General features: G+C 40.2%; 1 protein-coding gene, 1 long non-coding RNA gene and 2 other non-coding genes across 5 annotated transcripts; 1 reads left to right on the top strand and 3 right to left on the bottom strand.

The window, feature by feature from the left end:
- Nucleotides 1-522: 522 nt before the first annotated feature.
- LOC101472547 (single-strand DNA endonuclease ASTE1) lies at nucleotides 523-12,565 on the bottom strand. The gene is made up of 4 exons (XM_004574652.3): nucleotides 4,924-12,565; nucleotides 4,643-4,835; nucleotides 4,170-4,332; nucleotides 523-4,089 (listed from the first exon to the last, which is right to left on the bottom strand). Exons 1-4 carry the CDS (start codon nucleotides 6,136-6,138, stop codon nucleotides 3,798-3,800), a joined length of 1,863 nt encoding a protein of 620 aa, XP_004574709.1. The 5' UTR covers nucleotides 6,139-12,565; the 3' UTR covers nucleotides 523-3,797.
- A 2,313-nt stretch (nucleotides 12,566-14,878) lies between these two features.
- Nucleotides 14,879-14,997, bottom strand: LOC111501524 (5S ribosomal RNA). Its single transcript, XR_002721536.1, has one exon. It is a non-coding gene; the product is annotated as a 5S ribosomal RNA (ribosomal RNA).
- Nucleotides 14,998-15,356: 359 nt separating this feature from the next.
- Nucleotides 15,357-15,475, top strand: LOC111501523 (5S ribosomal RNA). The gene has a single exon (XR_002721535.1). It is a non-coding gene; the product is annotated as a 5S ribosomal RNA (ribosomal RNA).
- A 16-nt stretch (nucleotides 15,476-15,491) lies between these two features.
- On the bottom strand, nucleotides 15,492-21,265 carry LOC112434701 (uncharacterized). 2 transcript variants are annotated; one of them, XR_013098226.1, is made up of 4 exons: nucleotides 19,871-21,265; nucleotides 17,622-17,754; nucleotides 17,135-17,199; nucleotides 15,492-16,281 (listed from the first exon to the last, which is right to left on the bottom strand). It is a non-coding gene; the product is annotated as an uncharacterized LOC112434701 (long non-coding RNA). The 2 variants fall into 2 exon arrangements; XR_003024177.2 differs by having other exon boundaries at nucleotides 17,622-21,265.
- Nucleotides 21,266-21,603: the final 338 nt, after the last annotated feature.

A 21,603-nucleotide genomic window follows, 5' to 3' on the forward strand; every position in this document is an offset into this window, starting at 1 on the left:
TTCTGCCTAAATATGTATTTTACCTGGTTAATGTGTGTGGCGGGGCGTGGTCTGCAGCGCCGCCGCAGGGGAGGCGACGCACCTGAGCGGCACCCGCAATCACGCCTCGCCGCCTGAAAGTCTGTGCTCTCTCTGCTGTTGTGTTTGTGTGTGTCGGGCTGTGAGCTGCAAAGCTACAGCCGGCTGTGTGTGTACAGCAGGTCGGGGCTGTACGAAGTCAGTTTACGCAGGACTGTAAGCTGTCGTCTGTGAGGCGTGAGCATGTTTGTTTTTAACATAGTTCACGGTGGAGCTGCTGACATAATGTGGATCCAAAGATCCATAATTGGCCTACCTGGGTTTGAAAGTCTCGATAAATGCAGGCGTTTCGGCGGGTACACCGGCTTCTGCGAGTGTGACGCTTATTATGAGCGATGAAAAAAAATAATAGAATATAATTGTATTTTTATATTTCAATATCACAATAATCTTCTAATTTAGAACTACAAGTTAAAAAAAGAAATAAACACAAATAAAATACACTTCAGCTAAATACTTCTAATTTATTTTCCCAAACCACCCGGAGCCGCAAAATAAAGACTAAAGAGCCGCATACGGCTCCGGAGCCGCGGGTTGCCGACCCCTGCCATAGACGTTTATTAAAAACATTACAGTGCAATCATTTCTATGGCTCTGCAGGGAAAAAAGATATATAGTTTCAGCTGTGATTCTCCTTCCGTCTGACATGCCGAGCTAGGACATTTCAATCCAACTCAGAGGTTTAAACGGTCAGCTTCTAATAGCGAAGAACAGGAAAAACTGAGGGTGAAGGGTCAAATACAAAAGAGGGGAAATTTCATGAAGCTCTAACTTTCTCTGTTAGTGCAGTAAGGCAGCTTTGTTTTCTTTTCTTTGTTGTTATTTCGGTGCAATTTAATAATTAGTTTCCCCACTTCACGTACAAGTTGGTAAAAATGATATTAACATTATTGTCATGCTTTGCAACCTAACCAAAATTATGCAACAGCGCAGTAGACATATTTACATGTGCTTGTGTAATTATTAAGTGTTGCTGCACTTTGTTCAGGTCAGCCAGCTTCAGGGTCGTTCTTTGCCACAGTTTGGCTTCCAGGGAAAATTTCTCAGGCAACTGATTTACTAGAAATGAGTAACTGGTTTCACCTGTGTTAAAAAATCGGCAAATGGATAATGGAGCTGATTGTCTCAACATTTGAAGCAGCTAAAAATATCCAACCAGTATCCATCACCACACAGTGATAGAAGGTTTTAGAACAAATACAGAGCTAACATATTAACTGTAGCTGTGCTTCTATGCAGAGGTTGTATGTTCAGCTTTCTACAATGACAAACCCACAGTGACTGGCTGGTAGGTGCCAGTGGATTTATGATGGAGGAGCATGAAGTCCTCTATGATTCATGGCTGCTTAGGCACAGTGAGTCCACTGCCAACACACACTGCACCCACCTGATAAATCGCAGCTATGGATGCCCACTTGTGTATGTAGGGATGGGACTGGTTCCTTTTTGTGTTTCAGTCACAGTGAAATGCCATTTTCAACATTACATTACTCCCCCTGAGAACACACTGTACCTTTAGTGGTGACATCATCCTTTTCCAGCAGTAGATTTAGATGAAGATGCTACCCAGTGCAATAAACCACAAATATAGGAGTTTATCACTCCCATGGAGAAAATGGTCTTTCTTTCTGACATACTAATGCTTTTAAAAACATTTTCTGCTGCAACATCTCAACAGGAGATAAGATAAAGACAAGGAAGACTGGTGATCTATTCATATCAGGAACATCAGCAGGTTTCTAGCACAGGAAGTAATAAATTCAGCCCTCGTGTTTGCACTACAGGTTGCTTTCATGAGTATTTCTGTGTTTTTGTGGTGGGGGAATTTTTCCTCGTTCCAACGATGTAAACAAAAACATTGCTTTCCGTAATGACTAGAAATCTTTTTGTCCTACTGTTCATTTACAGTACAGGACAGGTTTTGTTTGGTTATGATTGTTTTGCAAGAAATACTTCAATCACAGTCTTGATTAAAATGTTATATGAGAACTGTGGCACCATGTGTGACCAGATATTGGCATGTAGTCGTCGCCAGACTGTCATCAAACATGTGAAGTTTGGGACAGACTGGACAAAATACATTTTTAGAGATGAAAATCTTATGTTCAGTGGTAAATGATCAAAATTCCACCACAAACATGACTTTGATGAAGATGTCCCTTTCTGAAGTAACCCCAAAAAGTTCCTGAAGTAACCAAATGGAATTTAACCAGTGACCTCTCACTTTGCAGGCGAATGTGTAAACCAGCGATGTCTGGAAAACACTAAAACGTGCCAAAATATCATTTTACATTCAAAATGGCGGACTTCCAGACTTCCTCTTTGGATTGGGTTCATTAAATCTATGTTTAATAAATGTCATACATGTATTTGTGTACAGTGCTTTGTGACTGCCTGTCTGTGAAACAGTGTCAGGAGTCAGACAGAATGTTTTTAAAAATACATTTTTATGCCAGATGATTTCTTTAAGCTGCTAAAACTCTTTTGAGATGCTTATGATAAAAATTGGAAGAGAACAGCCCACATACGGCATTTTAATTTATCGTCCACCTGGGTCTGCTGCGTCTTTTCTGTCAGACCTACAAGACTTTTTAACTTCCACTATTAAAATGGGCATGGTTATCATTGTTGGAGATTTCAACATTCATGTGGATGACTCAACAAACAGTACCACTAAGGGGTTCCTGAGCATTATGGACTCTTTCAACTTTGTTCAGCATGTAGCAGGGGCTACTCATACGGCTGGGCACACTCTGGACTTGGTCTTCACCTATGGTGTTTCCCTTGACCACTTGAATTTAAATTACCTAAGTTGTTTTTAGCAACCATAAGTCATTAATAGTTCACTGAGGCAAGGCTGTGTTCCGTCCTATTTTAATACAGGTGCCCATGGACCTCAAAACATGAGTGCAGCGGCAAAATGATAGATTAACAGAATTGGGACGACAAACAGGCCAGTCTTTGGCTTGAAATTTGACAGCTTGACCTCTCATTATGTCCTTAGCCTGAGAAGAAGCTTAAAGGACAGTCAACCTTGTGATGAAGACAGAAGACAGACAGAACATCGTGGACTTGAAGAATTAACAGCAGGCAAAAGTCAGTGCAAGTGACCTATAACACTGAAGGGACAAGCAGCAGCATGTATGAACACCACTGATGGAACCTGCGCTTTGAATCACAAGCTGGGAACTTAACCAGTGACATGACTATTTGAAGGCACTGGACGTGATATTTGCCATGCTGGGAGTTAACCTAAAAGAAAAGACTGAAAAGATCAAGAGAGATAGATAGATAGATAGATAGATAGATAGATAGATAGATAGATAGATAGATAGATAGATAGATAGATAGATAGATAGATAGATAGATAGATAGATAGATAGATAGATAGATAGATAGATAGATAGATAGATAGATAGATAGATAGATGGATGGATGGATGGATGGATGGATGGATGGATGTAAATTATCATACTAACCGGAATCACTACACCAGAAATTCTAATATCAAATTAATGCTAATTCCATATATGAAGATAGTGGCACATAGAGATAATAGTACCTTATTTTAAAAGTTTTGAAAACTCCTTGGTAAACAGTGTTCAAAATCAAACAAATGCTAGTAGCAACAGTTGTGTTAGAGTACATTTGAAGAGAAGTAACAGAACAGAGCTTCGGGATCAGAAAGTCCTTCTCTGATCAGCTCATCACTCAGAGTCTCATTTATCAGCTTTTTCTCTGGTAGCTCTCTTCTTTTTTCCCTTTTTTTGGTTTTTGTTGTTGTTTGCAACTTGCTCCCATCCCTCCTCACTGGAGGAACTCATACCAGAGGAACGCTCCCCAGTAGAGGGAACCTCAACTCTCAGGACAGAGGATCCCTCTCCAGAAGAAGGATTACAAACAGTCTTCAGGTTCTCATATAATTTCTTCTTTTCTCCTCTCAGTGTTTTCTGTACTTCTTCAATCGTGTCTCCATCTGCCAGCCGATGAAGGAGAGGTCCACAGTAAAGCCTGACAAAGCAGAAAATCTCAGTTAAAGTTGATGAAGTGTGTTAACCATCTGTGGAGCAAATCATTGGTCTGGTGTTTACCGGGCAAACTGAGGTTCTGGTAGAGGGGAAAGCAGCAGCTGGTTCAGGTGGAGGCTCTGCCTCATGCAGCACTGCCATTGGCTGAAAGCATGAGCCACACATGGCTTCCAGTTACTCACACCTTCATCGTTTAAAACTTTCATCTTCCTCTCAAACTCGTCCTCTACAGACAAAAAAAGAAAAAGTTTCAGTGACACAGAACCAGAGACCAGCAGCAGTTTGTCTTCTTGTTCAGGCTCATGTGGAAGCATCAGTGCTGCTACTGTCACACAAACTCTGACTACAGTCCATCTGCTGACTGCTTTCAGAGAGACTAACCTGCTGACAGGTGACTGTAAATAATAAACAGAATAATCACATTTATGGAGCTGAAACTGTAAAAGTTTCATCCGAGTAGAATATATGGAATATATAAAGTGACATGTAGCTATATTTCATTGTTAATATTCATCATGTTACCCCGTGAGACTAACCTGGACCATCGGGCTTACACACAAACCACAGCAGGAGGGCGTGGAGGCAGTGGTGCTGTTGTAGACTCTTGAACCAGAAAACAGTCACATAGACTGGCAGCTTCAGCTGGTTGGGGATGTTTTCTAAGACTGAAGTCTGAACCTCCAGAGCTTCTTCAAACACCCTGCGACGCTCATCCTGCATAGAGAGGTACTACACAGACAATATGCTTACATGTACCACAGAAACATGTCTACCTGTCAGAGTAATTAAACGCATATTTAATGATTAACCTCAGTACCTTATGCAGACGCTGTAGTTTCAGTTGTTTCTGTTCATGACTGCTGGGAGGTATTGGTCGGACATGGTAGTATTTGATCTCTTCTCCATCCCTGTCATATTCAGTAATCTTATCTCCTGTTAACAGTCCATAGAAGTACTGTCTGATGCGGTAAGCAGCTTGATAACTACTGTGCTGTGAAAAGTCCTCCACAAGTGGGGTCAGCATCATTGTCTTCCGACCCACAACACTTGTGGCGAAACTGGTGAGTTCTCCGTGCTCAACTTTTTTACACACCCATGGTGGCAACTTGGAACTTGGTTGTTTTTTGTTTTTTTCTGGTTCAACATATCTTTCAATGGCGAATTTGAATGTTTGGTTCTCTTTTTTTCCAACATACTTTAAAGCTTTACTCAGAGCACGTTCTCTCTTCCGTGAATCATTCAAGCCATCCAGGTTCACTTTACTTAAAAAGCGGAGCATACCATCCAGTCTTTTAATGCTGGACTCACCAGGTGAAGATGATTCCTTTGCAAAAGCGCCATAGTCTTCTAATTTTGAATAATCATTTCCTGCTATTGAAGCAAAGACTGGCATGAGAGCAGGGTCCAATTCAAAATGCTCACAAAACGTTGAACGTGTGTAGATCTTAGCAGGAATTTTTCCATCCTCTTCTTTTTTCCACTCAAAGTTGTGGAGATTAAGGAAACCTTTGTGCACATCAAAGATGTAAAAATCCTTGTCAATGGACAGCACAGCACATTGTTCCTGATTTGCCTTAGAAACAACCTCAGGGTCTGCCTCTCCTAAACACACTTCAAACTCTATTTTTTCTTCCTTTAAGATTTCTAGGAATACATCTTTGACCAGAGGTGGTAACACATTATATCCCTCTGGTAAAGTGCCATCAGGCTCAGTTTCTGCTATTGTCTTTGCTTTTTTCAGTTTATATTTTAGACGAGACACATTTTTTTCATGCTTCTCGGGTCCTGAGCCTCCATCCAGGATGACGTACGGATTGACTTCACAGTCCTGCAGAGTCTTAAAGAACTTACAGACCTCATGTTTGAATCCAGGATAATCCCCTCCACATCTCTGGTCCAGCTTTGGATCAGATGTATAATACAAAAAATAGTAAAGAGCATTACCATCAATGATGAGATCTGTTTTTTCTACCTTAACGTCTTCACAGAGACTCAAAACATCTATCATTTTCTTTAACGCTGAAACCTCCATGATTCCTTAAAGTGTGGATAAAGATGAGCAGTGGTTATTGTGCTAATGCCTCTGTGTCTGCAGATATTTATACTACTAGAGTGCACACCCACACCGACAGAACCAGTCACACCTGTTGTGACTAATCTAACATTCCTATCTTAGGAATGTTAGATTAGGACTGGTGCCAGCTGAACTACCTCCAGATCAACGCCAGTAAAACCAAGGAGCTGGTGGTAGACTTCCGCAGGCACAAACATTCTCCACTGCAACCACTGAACATCCAAGGTATGGACATTGAGGCTGTGGACAGCTACAGGTACCTTGGTGTTCATCTGAACAATAGACTGGACTGGACTCATAACTCAGACGCCCTCTACAGGAAAGGGCAGAGCAGGCTGTACCTGCTGCGGAGACTCAGGTCGTTTGGGGTGGAGGGCCCACTCCTGAAGACCTTCTATGACTCTGTGGTGGCTTCTGCTATCTTTTATGGTGTGGTCTGCTGGGGCGGCAGCATCTCTGCTGGGGACAGGAAGAGACTGAACAGGGTGATCCGAAGGGCCAGCTCTGTTCTAGGATGCCCTCTGGACCCAGTGGAGGTGGTGAGTGACAGGAGAACGGCGGCTAAGCTGTCATCCCTGATGGACAACGTCTCCCACCCCATGCAGCAGACTGTGACAGCACTGAGCAGCTCCTTCAGTGGGAGACTGCGGCACCCACGGTGTGGGACGGAGAGATTTCGCAGGTCTTTCCTCCCCACTGCTGTCAGACTCCACAACAAAGACTTTAACTGAACAAACACACACATCCATACATATGCAATAATACTAAGTGCAATAATCCTTTCTGTCATCGTTGTATTTTTACTCAGTTGTATATAGCATTTGTATTTGTATTCTATTTTTTATCTTATTGTATATTTATTTTATTTTATTCTATTCTGTACAGTTGTGTACTGTATTTATTCTTATTGTATCCTAATTTTTGCCTCATAACTTTTGCACTGTCCACTTCCTGCTGTGACAAAACAAATTTCCCACGTGTGAGACTAATAAAGGTTATCTTATCTTATCTTATCTTATCTTACTTTTTTGGTTTAATTTCTTTAATCTTCACGTTGTGGTTTTCTGTTTCATTTCACCCTGTGGAGCAAAATCAAACATGTTTTATTAACGTTCCAGTTGTTAATAAAGCAAAGGTACTTTGTGTCCATCACAAAGCTCAACCCTGCCATGAACTAAAAACTGCTGCAACACGAGCGTCACCGTCCACAGTGAAGCCAGTGTTATATGACCATGGACTGTGAGCATGCCAACTAAGAAAGAAGCAACGGCTCCAAAACATCTTGGACCGACATCTTGAAGCTCGACTGTCGCAGCTCCTCGTTATGGACGAGCGAAATGTCTTTTGGAGAAAGGTTAAATGGGCAGATGGCACAGCTGGCTGTTTCAACAGGACAAAACAAACACACATTAAACTTTTTTTGGAGCAGCACAAAGAACAAACAAACAATTAAACCAAAAAATAAATCTCATTAGATATTAACCCATAATGCAAATAAGCATACAGGCTGATGTAAATCCACTTGCTCTTCAGCTGATAAATGCTATGGTAACAGCATTTATCAGTAATAGAGAAGAGTGTACAACTCTTACAGGAGCTGCTTTTACTTGTAACACTGTGCTATGGTTAGCTAGAAGCAAGAAACAAGGAAGTGATGTAAGCCAATGGTAAAGTAGAGATTCACCATATAAGAATCAGTCTATTTTCCATTTCACACAACAATACCCAGTAACCATCACAAGTTTTTTGTTTGTTTGTTTGTTTTTTTACTTTTTCTGAAAGTTTCGATTTTTTTTCTGACTTAATTTTTTGCTGTGAATAAGTGTTCGAAGCATTTTATATTCAGATATTACAACCAAAGTAAAAGCAATAAATGACAACAAATATTTTTTTAAAGAAGTTAATGCTCTCTGATATTTAAGTGTTAATTTGTGAATTACCCTTGCCCTAAACATTTTTTGTTTTAATCTCTTTTTTTCAAAACCCCAGTGATAACTATGAGAACAAAAAAGTATTTTAATCAGTGAGAGACCAGTGACCTGTCCCAACCTCACCTCTCACCCAGTGACTCTGAAATGCATAATAGAGACCAAATGTGATAATGTGAAACAACTAAATATGTCCTTTGTCAGCTTGTATTTTAAAAAGAAAAAGTTATTTTCCTTCAATATTATTTTCAATAGTCACGAATAAACAAAGTATAATAGTCTTGTGTTTTTTTCCTGTGTTTTTCTTCTGGTTTCTTTTACAGCACATCTCTGACAGAAATTAAAAAAACAATTTTCACAGCAGACACCTGCACAATCATCTGTCACATTGTGTTGTTCAATTACTGATACATGCTGCACATTTCCTCACATAGCAAGAGCATCCAACATAAGATGTTTCTCTGTCTGATGAACAAACGCAAAACATTTTATTTAGAACAGGATGATTCATGATCCTAAAAGTCTGGAAACTTTGAGAATAATTAATTAATCGGCCACACCTTGGCACACCTTTGTACCTAGCTGTCCCACAGTATCTTACCAAAAAAAAAAAAGGAAAATAATTTTAAAAAGAATCAAACCATTGTACTGCTTAATTACCATCCTTACCACCTCCATCACAACTACATATGATAATATTAGGTTAGGCAGTGCTTTAGGCCAGCAGGGACAGATGCTGTTTTGGCTCCAGAACAACAAGAACAGCTGGTAATGTATACATCTATACATGTGAAACTTGGTTCATTTTTGTATCTCTGAAGATGATCATGATTACTAAACTTCCTGCTTCATTGTTGCCATATTTTGCATTGGCATGTCTGCTATCTGTGGTAATCTTTACACATACTGACACAATAACACAACCTGCCACACCTATTCATCCTACCATACCTACATCTTTCTTTTGGTTTTGTTTTCTTGTTTTTTACTGGTATGTTGAATTGGTTTGTGACTCAGTGTGCATCTCTGTAGAGCAAAACCAAATGAGTTTCACTTTTTTTCCTGCAGCTCTGTTAAGATCCTAACAAATAATGTTGATCACAGAGATATTTTATCAAAGACTTAGATAAAATGGTGACAGTAGTGGAGTAAAAGAGAACAGGTTAAAGAACCAAGAAGTTGTTCTCAAACACTGTGCACTGTTGTGTGTAGTCCCAGTTTATCAGTTACATTACATTACATTTATATCACCAAATCATAACAAAGATTGGCTCAAGGTGCTTTGTACAGTATTATAACCCCAACAAGGCATATTGATGCAACATTTTAATTGGTTTTACTTCTGGTTTTGTCAACAGTTTTACACTTTATCCTTATTAAATCATCCAACTCAATACATCGGCCTGTTCCTTGGATTTTGACAAGGAGAGTGTTTACCTGTCTGTATAGCTTAGTCTACATTCATGAGGACAACACTTAGTGAGGACAGAAAAACTCTGCTAATATACTGTACTATACAGTCTCGGTCGTTGTGTCCTTGGGCAAGACACTTCACCTACTTGCCTACTGGTGTTGGCCAGAGGGGCCGATGCCGCGATATGGCAGCCTCGCTTCTGTCAGTCTGCCCCAGGGCAGCTGTGGCTACAACCGTAGCTGCCTCCACCAGTGTGTGAATGTGAGAATGAATGAATAGTGGTATTGTACAGCGCTTTGAGGGCCCCGAAAAGCGCTATAAAAATGCAATCCATTATTATTATTATTATTATTATTATTATTATTATTATTATTATTATTATTACTAAAGTGTCAGATCATATTTCTCTACCAACTCAGTCTTGATCTGAACCTGGAGACTATGAATCAGGCCAACAGCTTCTCAGCTGAGGTGAAGATCTGAATCTTCTGCTGCATGCTGAGGGACAAAGAGAGGACACTTTCCTGGTTTCTGGTATGACATCAATACCATATAAAGTACTATTTAAACACTGTTATATACAGTAAATGTAGATCAATAGAACTTTATTAATCCCTTGGGTGGTTCCTCCAGGAAACTCAATTTCCAGTAGCAGTTATAATGTAAAATAAAGCAGAATAAGAGAATATGAACATAAGCATAAATATAGCATATATACACATGTATAAATACGGAATACATCAATAGGAATAGCAGTCAAATATTGTCATTAATGACATGTAGACAGCCAAAAGTCTGTTGCACAGTGACAAAGACTACAGCTTAGTTTTCTCCAGTTACGTGACTCTTATGGTTTTGGTCTGTCTGTAAACCTGCTAAACTGGATTCTGCCATGGTAACAGCACTGGCATCATCAGCTTGCAGTCAGGTGAGATGTACAGATTCCTTGTCTTTGAGTCAGATACAACACAGACACACCTGAGTGAAACAGAGTGGCTTTTATTTCTGGGTATTTGCTCTGGACAATGACATTGTTGTCAATTCTGAGAAAAATAAAATCACAATAGACTCCAAATTTAAGTCTTTCAGACTGATAGATGTCAGTGACTTTGTTAAGATGGTAGTGTGATGTCCTCTCTTTGTTACACAGCTTCTACTTAATCCAGCATGTCTGTAGTCAGGCCTGGATGTGAGAGTGTAACTTGTGGTTAATCGCAGTTAACTCCTGATTTACCGGCTCTGCATGTGAGGACCCAGGAGAGCTGTCTCCCTCTCTCTGCTGTCCAAACATCCCTCAGACTGAGGTTTGAGTGTAACTGGTGTGGTTCTGTGTTGTGTCTGACGATAAAAGGTAAAAGAAAGAAAGACCTCCAAATAAATAGCTTGCCCACTCCAGCTCCTCTCCCACAGGGGAATTGTAGAAAAGGGGCAGCATTTATTTTTTACATTAAAGAAGGTTTTAAGCTTTGTGAAGCGCTATGTCTTCACAATGTATTGTGTAGGTGACTTGGAGCACAGAAGGATTGCGTACATGCTTACAAACACATATAATCCAGAAGCCTGCCAGGCCAAAGGCCCAAAATTCATTTTGCTTCTAACTGCATTTCAGTTTGCTTGGTAACGGATGACAGAAGACCAGTCAAGAAAGGACAAGCCCTCAGGGACCATCTAGGCTTGAAATTTATTGCCATGTATGGAAGGTGTTATAGAAAGAGGAACTTCTGTGTCTGTTTTTAGCCATCTAAGATGTACCATTTACTGTAATCAATGTATTTCAAGGTTCAAGGTTCAAGGTTCTTTATTTGTCACATGCATAGTTATCAGTGTTGGGACTAACGCGTTATTAAGTAACACGTTACAGTAACTACGTTATTATTGTGGTAACGAGCACGGTAACTAGTTACTATGCCAAAATCAGGAACGCGTTACTCGTTACTGGGATTTAGATAGGGTCGTTACTCGTTACTTCGTGTGGTGGCTATCGCGGAGTTTCCACAGATTCAGTAACATTAGCAAGTGGTGGAGGCAGCAGGTGGATGAAGGAAAAGGGACACAGAAGGAAAAGAGACCCGAGGCGGCCAAGTGTGAACTGAACTTCAGGTAAGAAGTTATGACCTGCAGTCTCTCTGGGTCAGATATGAACCAAGTTTAGGTGGAGTTTATTTTCGTTATGCTGACTTTTTCCGTACTGCGTGCTAGCTAGCATGACGGAGTTTCTACACAGCTGGGTGGTGCTATGAAGTTAATGATGTTGAACTTTATTTTGTTCATAAGTTATTAGAGTTGCCAACCGTCCCGTCTGGTATTCAGAGAAAATATTACGCGTTTCTTGTTGAGGTGAAAAGGAACAGTTTGTCCCGGACTTCAGCTACAATGAAAAAGACACAAAGCTGGATTTATTCTGTGTCTTTGCTGCACAGCTGCCTCTTCTTCTTTCATTCTCTCCCCCTCCCTCTCCTGTTTCTGCTTCAATCATGAAAACTGATCAATGATCAGCTGATCGTCTTTTCTCTCTTGTTTGTTTATCGCCCACTTTGCGCTGAAAGAGGAAACCAGCGGATGTCTATGGGCTCAAAATGTGGTCATAAATATTTTGTACTTGTAAAAAAGATTTGTATGTGTAAAAAAGATTTGTATGTGTAAAAAAGAATTTGTATGTGTAAAAAGAATTTGTGTGTGCGTAAAAAAGATTTGTGTGTGCGTAAAAAAGATTTGTATGTGTAAAAAAGAATTTGTGTGTGCGTAAAAAAGATTTGTATGCGTAAAAAAGATTTGTATGTGTAAAAAAGATTTGTATGTGTAAAAAAGATTTGTATGTGTAAAAAAGATTTGTATGTGTAAAAAAGATTTGTATGTGTAAAAAGAATTTGTGTGTGCGTAAAAAAGATTTGTATGCGTAAAAAAGATTTGTATGTGTAAAAAAGATTTGTATGTGTAAAAAAGATTTGTATGTGTAAAAAGAATTTGTGTGTGCGTAAAAAAGATTTGTATGTGTAAAAAAGATTTGTATGTGTAAAAAAGATTTGTATGTGTAAAAAAGAATTTGTATGTGTAAAAAGAATTTGTGTGTGCGTAAAAAAGATTTGTATGTGTAAAAAAGAATTTGTGTGTGCGTAAAAAAGATTTGTATGCGTAAAAAAGATTTGTATGTGTAAAAAAGATTTGTATGTGTAAAAAAGATTTGTATGTGTAAAAAAGATTTGTATGCGTAAAAAAGATTTGTATGTGTAAAAAAGATTTGTATGTGTAAAAAAGATTTGTATGTGTAAAAAGAATTTGTGTGTGCGTAAAAAAGATTTGTATGCGTAAAAAAGATTTGTATGTGTAAAAAAGATTTGTATGTGTAAAAAGAATTTGTGTGTGCGTAAAAAAGATTTGTATGTGTAAAAAAGATTTGTATGTGTAAAAAAGATTTGTATGTGTAAAAAAGATTTGTATGTGTAAAAAAGATTTGTATGTGTAAAAAAGATTTGTATGTGTAAAAAGAATTTGTGTGTGCGTAAAAAAGATTTGTATGTGTAAAAAAGATTTGTATGTGTAAAAAAGATTTGTATGTGTAAAAAAGAATTTGTATGTGTAAAAAAGATTTGTATGTGTAAAAAGAATTTGTGTGTGTAAAAAGAATTTGTGTGTGCGTAAAAAAGATTTGTATGTGTAAAAAAGATTTGTATGCGTAAAAAAGATTTGTATGCGTAAAAAAGATTTGTATGTGTAAAAAAGAATTGCATGTGCGTAAAAAAGATTTGCGTGTGGACTTAGAAAAAAACCCCCTGCAAGTTACAAGTACGAATTTTTGACCCTATTTTTCTTCCCTTCATCTGATTGGTCAATGTCATGTCAATCACAAATGTAACAATCCAATCAGAGAACAGATGGGTTTGGCTGTCGAGGGGCGCTTTTTTTGAACTGCAGGTCTTTGAAGGGAATAAATGCCCTTTTACATGCCAACCCAGCGTTTTCCTTCATCACCACGAAGGAAAACAGTCTGTGGTCGTCCGAGTTTGGTGATTTTTGTGTCACAGGTCTACGTGTTTAATACAGGGACTTCCACAGCCTTTTCAACAGCGCTGCGGACCGCGGGGTGGGGGCAGGCAGTGTTTTGGAAATTACAGTCTTTATTACAAAGCTTTCTTCGTTATGAATTAGCATACATGTTTTTATTGAACATTTGAAGAACTAGCAAAAAAAACAAACTCTTGTAGAGGACATAAAGTCAGAGATAAAAACGACAAGGAGCAGGTGCATCTAGTACAGGAAGAGCTGCTGCAAAAACCCACAGAGCCCAGCAGCCAGCGTAACAAATTCTGGATCCTTTGCTTTTAGTTAGCAGTTAGCATTAGCAGCACATCCTGCGTCCGATGTGAAAGAACTTTTATGCTGCGCACTGTGACTCACAGCAATGGTCCTGGGTCAGCCCTGACTTTGTGTTAAACTAATCCTAAAGCAATAATGTTATTTCTAACCACTGATATACCACAACTTTTACCAACAACCTTTAATGTTTTCCATTTCAATCGTGAGCTGTGACCTCCAGAAACAGTTGAGCAAAATGAGACTTTCCTTTTTAAGATGATTTAAGAATCTTCTGTCATACTTGCCATAGCAACCTTTAACAACCAAAGAGCCACTTGGATCACGGCTACGAAATGCCGTTGCAACTTTGCCAGGACGGCGGCTCGCAAGGCCTCCCTTGGTGCTGCATTACAACCGCAACAAGGGAGGCGTCGACAACCTGGACAAGGTCGTGAGCACGTACAGCTGCAGGAGGCCCGTGGCCCTTTTCCACAACATGGTCGACGTGGCGGCCTACAACGCATTCGTGCTGTGGAGGGAAATTCACCCCGACTGGATGGCGGGCAAGCTCAACAAACGACGGCTCTTCCTCGAGCGACTGGGCAAAGCGCTCGCGCGCCCCATGCTCGAAGCCAGGGCGTTAGCGCGAGGACGGGGAGGAGGCCGAGTCGCGGGCCGAGGTACTGCCACCGAGGCCGACGATGCCGATGCTCGTACTACTCGCACCGCCGACGCTACGCCACACGACTCCTCTCCGGTCAAGAGGCGAAGGTGCCGCGTGTGTCCCAAGAGCAAAGACGTCAAGACCAAGATCCTGTGCCACGAGTGCCGAGTGTACGTGTGCACCAACTGCGCCGTCACGTACTGTCCCAACTACGCCGCTTCACGCACCGACGCTCCCCAGACGCCGCCGACGTCGTAATAACACAAGCGCCCCTCGGGGGTCCTAGCGACCCCCACCCTAATCATCATAATAACACACACGCCCCTCGGGGGGTCACCACGCCCCGAGAACAGGCGGGCGCACAAGGGTTAAACTGTCATTTGTGTCTTGAAGTGCAGAAGCTTACGGCACCTGGTATTCCCAGGCGGTCTCCCATCCAAGTACTGGCCAGGCCCGACCCAGCTTGGCTTCCGAGACCAGACGAGATCAGGCGTGTTCAGGGTGGTGTGGCCGTAAGCGAGGGACTGCTTCAGAAACAGCCTTTTTATACATGCTGTGATGACACGGTCGTGCTTACGTTTTTTTATGTCCTGTATACAAGTTGAATTCTCCAAAGCACAAAAATGTTGGACTTCCAAATGGTCCTAACACACTGTGTGCTCTCTGTCACTTTAACACTGTGCTGTGAGAAACTAACATGTGTTATTATGGTGACGTTACCGCGGGAAAAGCATTTTTGCAGCTCAGTGTTGAAGCTGCAGTTCACAACAAAGGTTTGCATGTTTTCGCTGTAACATGTGAAGCTTAGCACAATACTATATTTTAAAGTGCATGACATTTGCCAAGTATAAAAGGTCTTTTATAGCGGGCTTCCCTCGCTTACGGCCATACCACCCTGAACACGCCCAATCTCGTCTGATCTCGGAAGCTAAGCAGGGTCGGGCCCGGTCAGTACTTGGATGGGAGACCGCCTGGGAATACCAGGTGCTGTAAGCTTTTGCACTTCCACACACAAACTGCAGAGGGCGCCGCTGCTCACTCAGTGGAGGCAGCTTCAGGAAAAGCTTCATGACAACGCTCCTGATTGTATTTCGCTTTTGTGCAAAACAAAATAACAAGAACGAAATATTTAGGAAATACACAAACTTATTTATTCTGTAAATGTAGAAAATGTCTGTGGCTAGTCCGTCTGGCCTCAGTCGAGAGGAACTTGTTAACCTTGTAGTGTGCAGCGGGCACAGTGTCAACCTGACACCCATGTTCACTATTGTAGTCTGTTCAGAGAGCTACGCTTCCACTGCTGTAGATATATTCATAGCACTCTGTAGATCTGTTTACCTCACACCGATAGATCTGTATATATGTAGTACATCTGTATATTTGCTCTTATTGCACTTACTGATAAGATGCAAACTGTATTTTGTTACCCTGTATTTAGACATGTGTAATGACAGTAAAGTTGAATTCTAAATGCTAAACATTTAAACAAAAGCAGCTACACAGCTACAGGAAAAGTTTTTAGAAGTGATTTTTAGAAGGCCAGTAAAGAGAGCATGGAGACAGATGGAGGATGCCAAATCCACTGAATCTACACGCTTCCTGTTTCCACCTCATCCTTCCAGTGCTCTACTATACTCCCTGCTCTCTCTACCACAACTGTCTTTGAACTTGCCTGGGCCAGGTCTGAGTCCAGCTTTGCAACTCCAGCCAGGTCACATGACACAGGGGTGTGGTCTGATGTCAACAGGCAGGTCAGTGGAGCCCTCTGGTGATGGATTTATGGCAGTGAAGCAGGAGGAGGCCTGAGAACAGACAGCAGGCTTAACTAGCAGGACAAAGTAGCATGTAGTACTTGAAGGAGTCATCACAGCCAATCAGTTCTCAGGAAAATGGAACATCACATAAATATTTCTCTTCTTTGATTTTCATCAATGTATTTCCTTTGAAATTTAAAAAAGTAATTTTTTTTATTTTTTATTTTGAAATATTTCCTTCTGTCAATATCTCTGCCTGATTAGAAGCTCATAGGCACTTCCTGTCACTCTACAATAAAATAATGTAAAGGCTGCCCTCTCTGCCATCCCACTAGCTGACCTAACTGACACAAGTAAACTGTGCTAAGATACTCTACATGGACTGAGGTTCTTGGCCACATACATATAGATTTGTGTGGCTGTAGAAATCATGCCATGAAGCTCCCAGCGCACATTTTTGATGCTTCTGTTTGTGGCAGAGGAGGTTTGGAGCTCGGCAGAGCCTTGGTGGCTTTTACTGACTATACACCCCTACCCATTTATTATGAACTAACAGCACAACTGTTTGTGTTTTTTTTCTATATTACACTTGCATGATTTAGATTTATACTTATGTGGCAGCTATTCACTGGCCTGACAAAGTTATTTTAAATGATATCATGTCATGAATAACACAAGTTATTTTCCATGAAATTGAAAAGTGAATGAGACGTGCATGTAATTTGACATATTTTGTTGTTTTGTGTGTGTGTTTGTCTGTATTAAATTTTGACGTGTATCTGAAAAACACAATTTTGAAAACACTGGAAAGACCTCAAGACATTTTTTCTTTTGCTTACTATGTAAACAAAAATTCCCACCAATGCTTTTCAGTGTGAAATTTAGTGTGTAGAGAAAATACCTGTGCCAGGTTGTCTCCATCTAGTGGTGAATAACGCATTACCACTACATCAGGTGAGTTTCTCTCTGTGCACAGTGACACAAAACTCATTTAACAACATAAACTATTTAAAAAATGATGTAGGCAGATCAAGGCAATGTTACAGATTCAGTAAGAACAGAAGTTTATTGCAATGCTTCAAATATGCAGGGCGTCACACTAACACAGTTGCTTATGTCCAGCATAGCACTGGGGCTAAATCCAGACCTGAAATCTTTGGAAGTTTCACTCAGTAACAGCACCTTTTTAATATTATTGACTATATTTTATAGTCACAGTTATAAAAAATGTCAAACATTATACGTTAGCTAAAGGTTGAAGTCACAGAGCTATACTGAACAACAATGCAATTTGAGTTTTTCTTGTTTGTACTATATATTTGATTTACTGTAAGCAGCGGGAGTAAAACCTAAAGAAAAAAATAGTAAAAATGAATCTCTGCTCTTACAGCTTTTATTGTGCCGTCACGTCTCCTTTGGAACTGTCCTCTTGCTCGTCTTTTGGATGCTCACCTCTTCTTCACCTTTCCTGTTCCTTTCACTAAACTGCTGCACTCCCGTTCTCTGCTCTCGCCTCCTGTTCTGGTTACAATTAGAATGCAGTCAGCATGTGCCAAATAAACTTGCTCCAAATCGATCATGTTTGATATGATGATGAAGTTTTTAACCTCTTATTTATCAACTTATTTGATGCACTGTATCAATCAATTATTAAACAAATATCAGACTGTAGAAACGCCAATAATAATGCACTGAGCAAGTTCATGCCATAAGAGCTAAATGGCCATAAAAGAAAATCCTGAATGCCTGATACAGGACAGGCCAACTTTGAATGGAGCCACAGATGGACATCAGTCAGCTTTCTGCACTTTCCACCTGATCACATCTGTCCTCAAAGTCATGTCACTTCCTCTGTGGTTCATTTATGTTTCCTTTTACATTTGCAGTGACAATAAATTTAGTGACATAGTGCACACATTATTTCCTATGGACTGCTGGGTTATCTTGGTTTATTTAAGTTAGTATTTTTAAAGGTGCAGTGAGTCATTTTTTAGGTATTTGATAGAAAAAAGCATCTTGTACTCATAAATAAACATAGAATAGTGGATAAAAATGACACATTGTTAAATGTGTCATTGGTCACTGCTTAATTTCCTCATTATTTAAGCATCACTCATCCTTAATATGTCATTTATAAATACAGATATACGTTCTTAGAAAGAACCACTTCTGAACCTGATCTCTTTACTCCAAGGAGCTTTTGTGAGTTATCGTTGTGCCAGAGGAGGAGGGCATCCAATACTTCTTTCATTTCACCTGAGTTCGCCTGTGGGAAAGCAAAGCGCCGAATACCCTGACTATTTCTTTGAATTCAGGAGTACTAGTGAACTAATCTTGAGTGATTACTGAATTATCTGAATAAAGCTAATGAACCAGAGAAATTCTAAACTCTTAAACATCCCAGAGATATCTGAATTTATGTCTGCACCTTCACACTCCAGATATGAAGGATCATACCTGTTTTACCTCCGGTGTTGTGCCAAAAAGTGATCGTCTGACAAAAACTGATTTCCAATGTCTTTACTTATATTGGTAAATAGACTTTAGTGAACATGATTTACAAAAGGCTATATATCAAGTTTAATAACGACCCATTTTTTCAAGTATATTTATAACTCTGTGTTATTGTAACTATATTAAAACCAACCCAGTCCTTCTGGGACACTTAAAATATGTTTAGAGAACTATTATTATATTTGTTGCAATTTCTGCTGTCCTCTTGGCCAGATTACTCTTTAAAAAAGTAATTTTAATGTCAAATGAATAAATACGAAGTAAAAATCACTGCCAAAAAGTGATTGCAGCTTCTACCTTGTGACAGGAATGTTGTTTGTGGCACAAGATGACTCAATATCACTCATGAGGGACACATATGACATGTTTCACATATTATAGACCAAAAAGTTGTCTATAGCAGTTTATCCCTCCTGTTATGTTGCGGGTCAGATTGACCCAGAACAGAAGAGATGTCACATGTCATCTGCATCACTGCAGAAAACGAAAAAAATCTAAATTATAAAAGAAAATTGTAAAATAATCAATGCCAGTGTTTCCTACACTTTTGGATGAGTAAATTTGCCCCGGGTCAAATTAACCCAGAAGCATAACTGTTGTTCCTGGAAACCAACATAACAGGAGGGTTAAATATGATCAACTGGTTTTTGACAAATACCGAAAATGAGTTTATGGCAGACATGACTTTTTGACACAACACTGGCTAACTGACAAGACCTAGTTATAAGCTAATATTACGGCTGAATATTATTGCACCTAACCTTAGGCTCCAGTATTCTAAAACTCGCACTTCCCCTCTGATAAACCATATGATTATGTAACAAATATGTCAGCTTACCAAAGAACAGAGGACAATTTATTCAGGGTGTGACAGCACTTTACCACCTGTGTCCAACATATAATACAAATTTCTGGACTGGAGCACGTACATCGTTAAAAACTCCAGGACTTCATCACAGCCTCTCTCACATCCGCTTTACATGTGTAGTTTACAGGAAACTTAAATGACACTGGGTGAATATGTTTGTAGCAGGATAAAATTAGGGTCCCTTATATGAATGGGATTTAAACAGAAGAAAAATATTGGCATCAGTTACCAACACTTCACTCAATTGAGACTCACTTGTGTTTAACACTGGAATATGTGAACATATTACTTATTGAGTCGTTTCTCAGTTCATGGGTTGTAAAACCGCAACATCCTCCATCCGTAGTAAGAGAAAGCGTCTGTGGCAATAACCAAAATGTCTCCATACAGCCTTTGTGAATAAGAAAATATTTTTAAAAAATCTTTTTAAAATGTATAGAGCTAAATATAAAACGTGTCTGTGAGTCCTTCAGTCCAACTACTCGAGGTCGAGGAGAATATATAGCAGCCGCTGATCCCTCAATGGCACCAGTAAGACGGCAGGACAGCAGGGCCTCTTCCTCAGCAGAAGTCTCCTCCACTGCTAGCAGGAGAATGACACACGAGTATTTTAAAGGTACTGCGTGTACAGATATCACCGCTGGCTCACACAAGCTGCTCTGACACAGCTACAGACCTTGGCTGTGTCCCAATCCAGTGACCGCACGCTCCTGAGTACGCATTTTGAAACCTATTACGTCACAGCGACGTGACGACGGCTGTCCCAATTTGAAGTGTACTCCAAATGCGCCGTCGATTTCCCCAAATTTGAAGTGTGGTCCGCTGTACACTTCGTGGTCCCATATATCCCACAATTCATAGCGCGGTGGTGGGTGTGGATAATTTTGCCGAAAAACACGGCAGAGGGCAGAAGCGGAGCAGCCGAAGAGTAAACTTTCAAAAGTAAGTTTACTGTATATGATGTCACTTATTTATGTGCGAATGTTTAATAATGAAGAACATTAAAACATTACTGTTGGCCACATGTCGGCAAAGTTATGTGACATTAGTTGTGAATGTACTAACTTGGTTTTACAGCCTTTACTTTAAAATATACGCCGTTCAATAGTCGACCTTAATCTGACAGAGAATGTGATGATTTTGTGGATAATTAAAGTCAGTCATATATCCACAAACACAACAAGCTGAAAGTCAGTGATGCTGCTCGGTTTGCAGTCCTGAACATCACGGCACAAGCAGGATCCACTGCACTGTTAATGTGAGCTGTGTTATATTGCTGCCTCTGTTCGGTGGTGTCGAGCCAAACGCACTTTAACGTGTGTTTGAACGAGCTGACGGTTCACTCGTTAAGCTGAAAGAAAGATGCTTTAATCACAGCAGTCACACATGTGTCCACTGCACCATCTGGGACTCTTCTTGTTTCGTAATAACACAAACACTAAATCCTGCTTCTCTGTGCTGTTGTGTAGCAGTGTGTACACCTGAGACTGTCACCTGTCTGTCTGTCCTGCACTCTCTCTCTGTTTCTTTCTCTCTGATTGTGGAATAAAAGTATGAACGTGTGTTTATAAGTTACACTTGTGTTTGAATCCTGCAGCTTATCACACATTTGATTTCCATGTGTGACGACTGCAAGTGTCCAGAGTGAGGACAGACTGAGGGAGCCACTGCTGCACATCATCTGTGAGGCTTTGCACCCCTGATGATCCACCAGGACAAACTCAGCAGTGTGTGAGGAAGAGGAGGAGGAAGAGCCAGCAGCAGCTGACAGATGGAGAGAATAGACAGACTGTTCCCTGTTTGTGAAGGACTGCTAGGAAAGTTTAACATAACTGTCTGTGCTGAATCAGCCTTATTAGGTAATGTTCAAATAATGTGATCATCCCAGTGTTTCCAGTGTGGGAGAAAGTACTCAGAGTACTCAGGGCCTTCAAGTTACACACTATGAAAGGCAGCAACAAGTTTAATGTTCAGAAACCTAAAGTATG

This window comes from Maylandia zebra, linkage group LG4 (genome assembly GCF_041146795.1).
Source record: "Maylandia zebra isolate NMK-2024a linkage group LG4, Mzebra_GT3a, whole genome shotgun sequence".
NCBI lineage: Eukaryota > Metazoa > Chordata > Actinopteri > Cichliformes > Cichlidae > Maylandia > Maylandia zebra.

Bases quoted from the DNA above. Each gene is read 5' to 3' on its own strand.
- LOC101472547 (XM_004574652.3), bottom strand. From the start codon at position 6,138: ATGGAGGTTTCAGCGTTAAAGAAAATGATAGATGTTTTGAGTCTCTGT. The intron at 4,836-4,923 runs GTACTGAGGTTA...TTGTCTGTGTAG, and splicing joins AACTACAGCGTCTGCATAAG to TACCTCTCTATGCAGGATGA. The intron at 4,333-4,642 runs GTTAGTCTCACG...TTTTGTCTGTAG, and splicing joins GTGTAAGCCCGATGGTCCAG to AGGACGAGTTTGAGAGGAAG.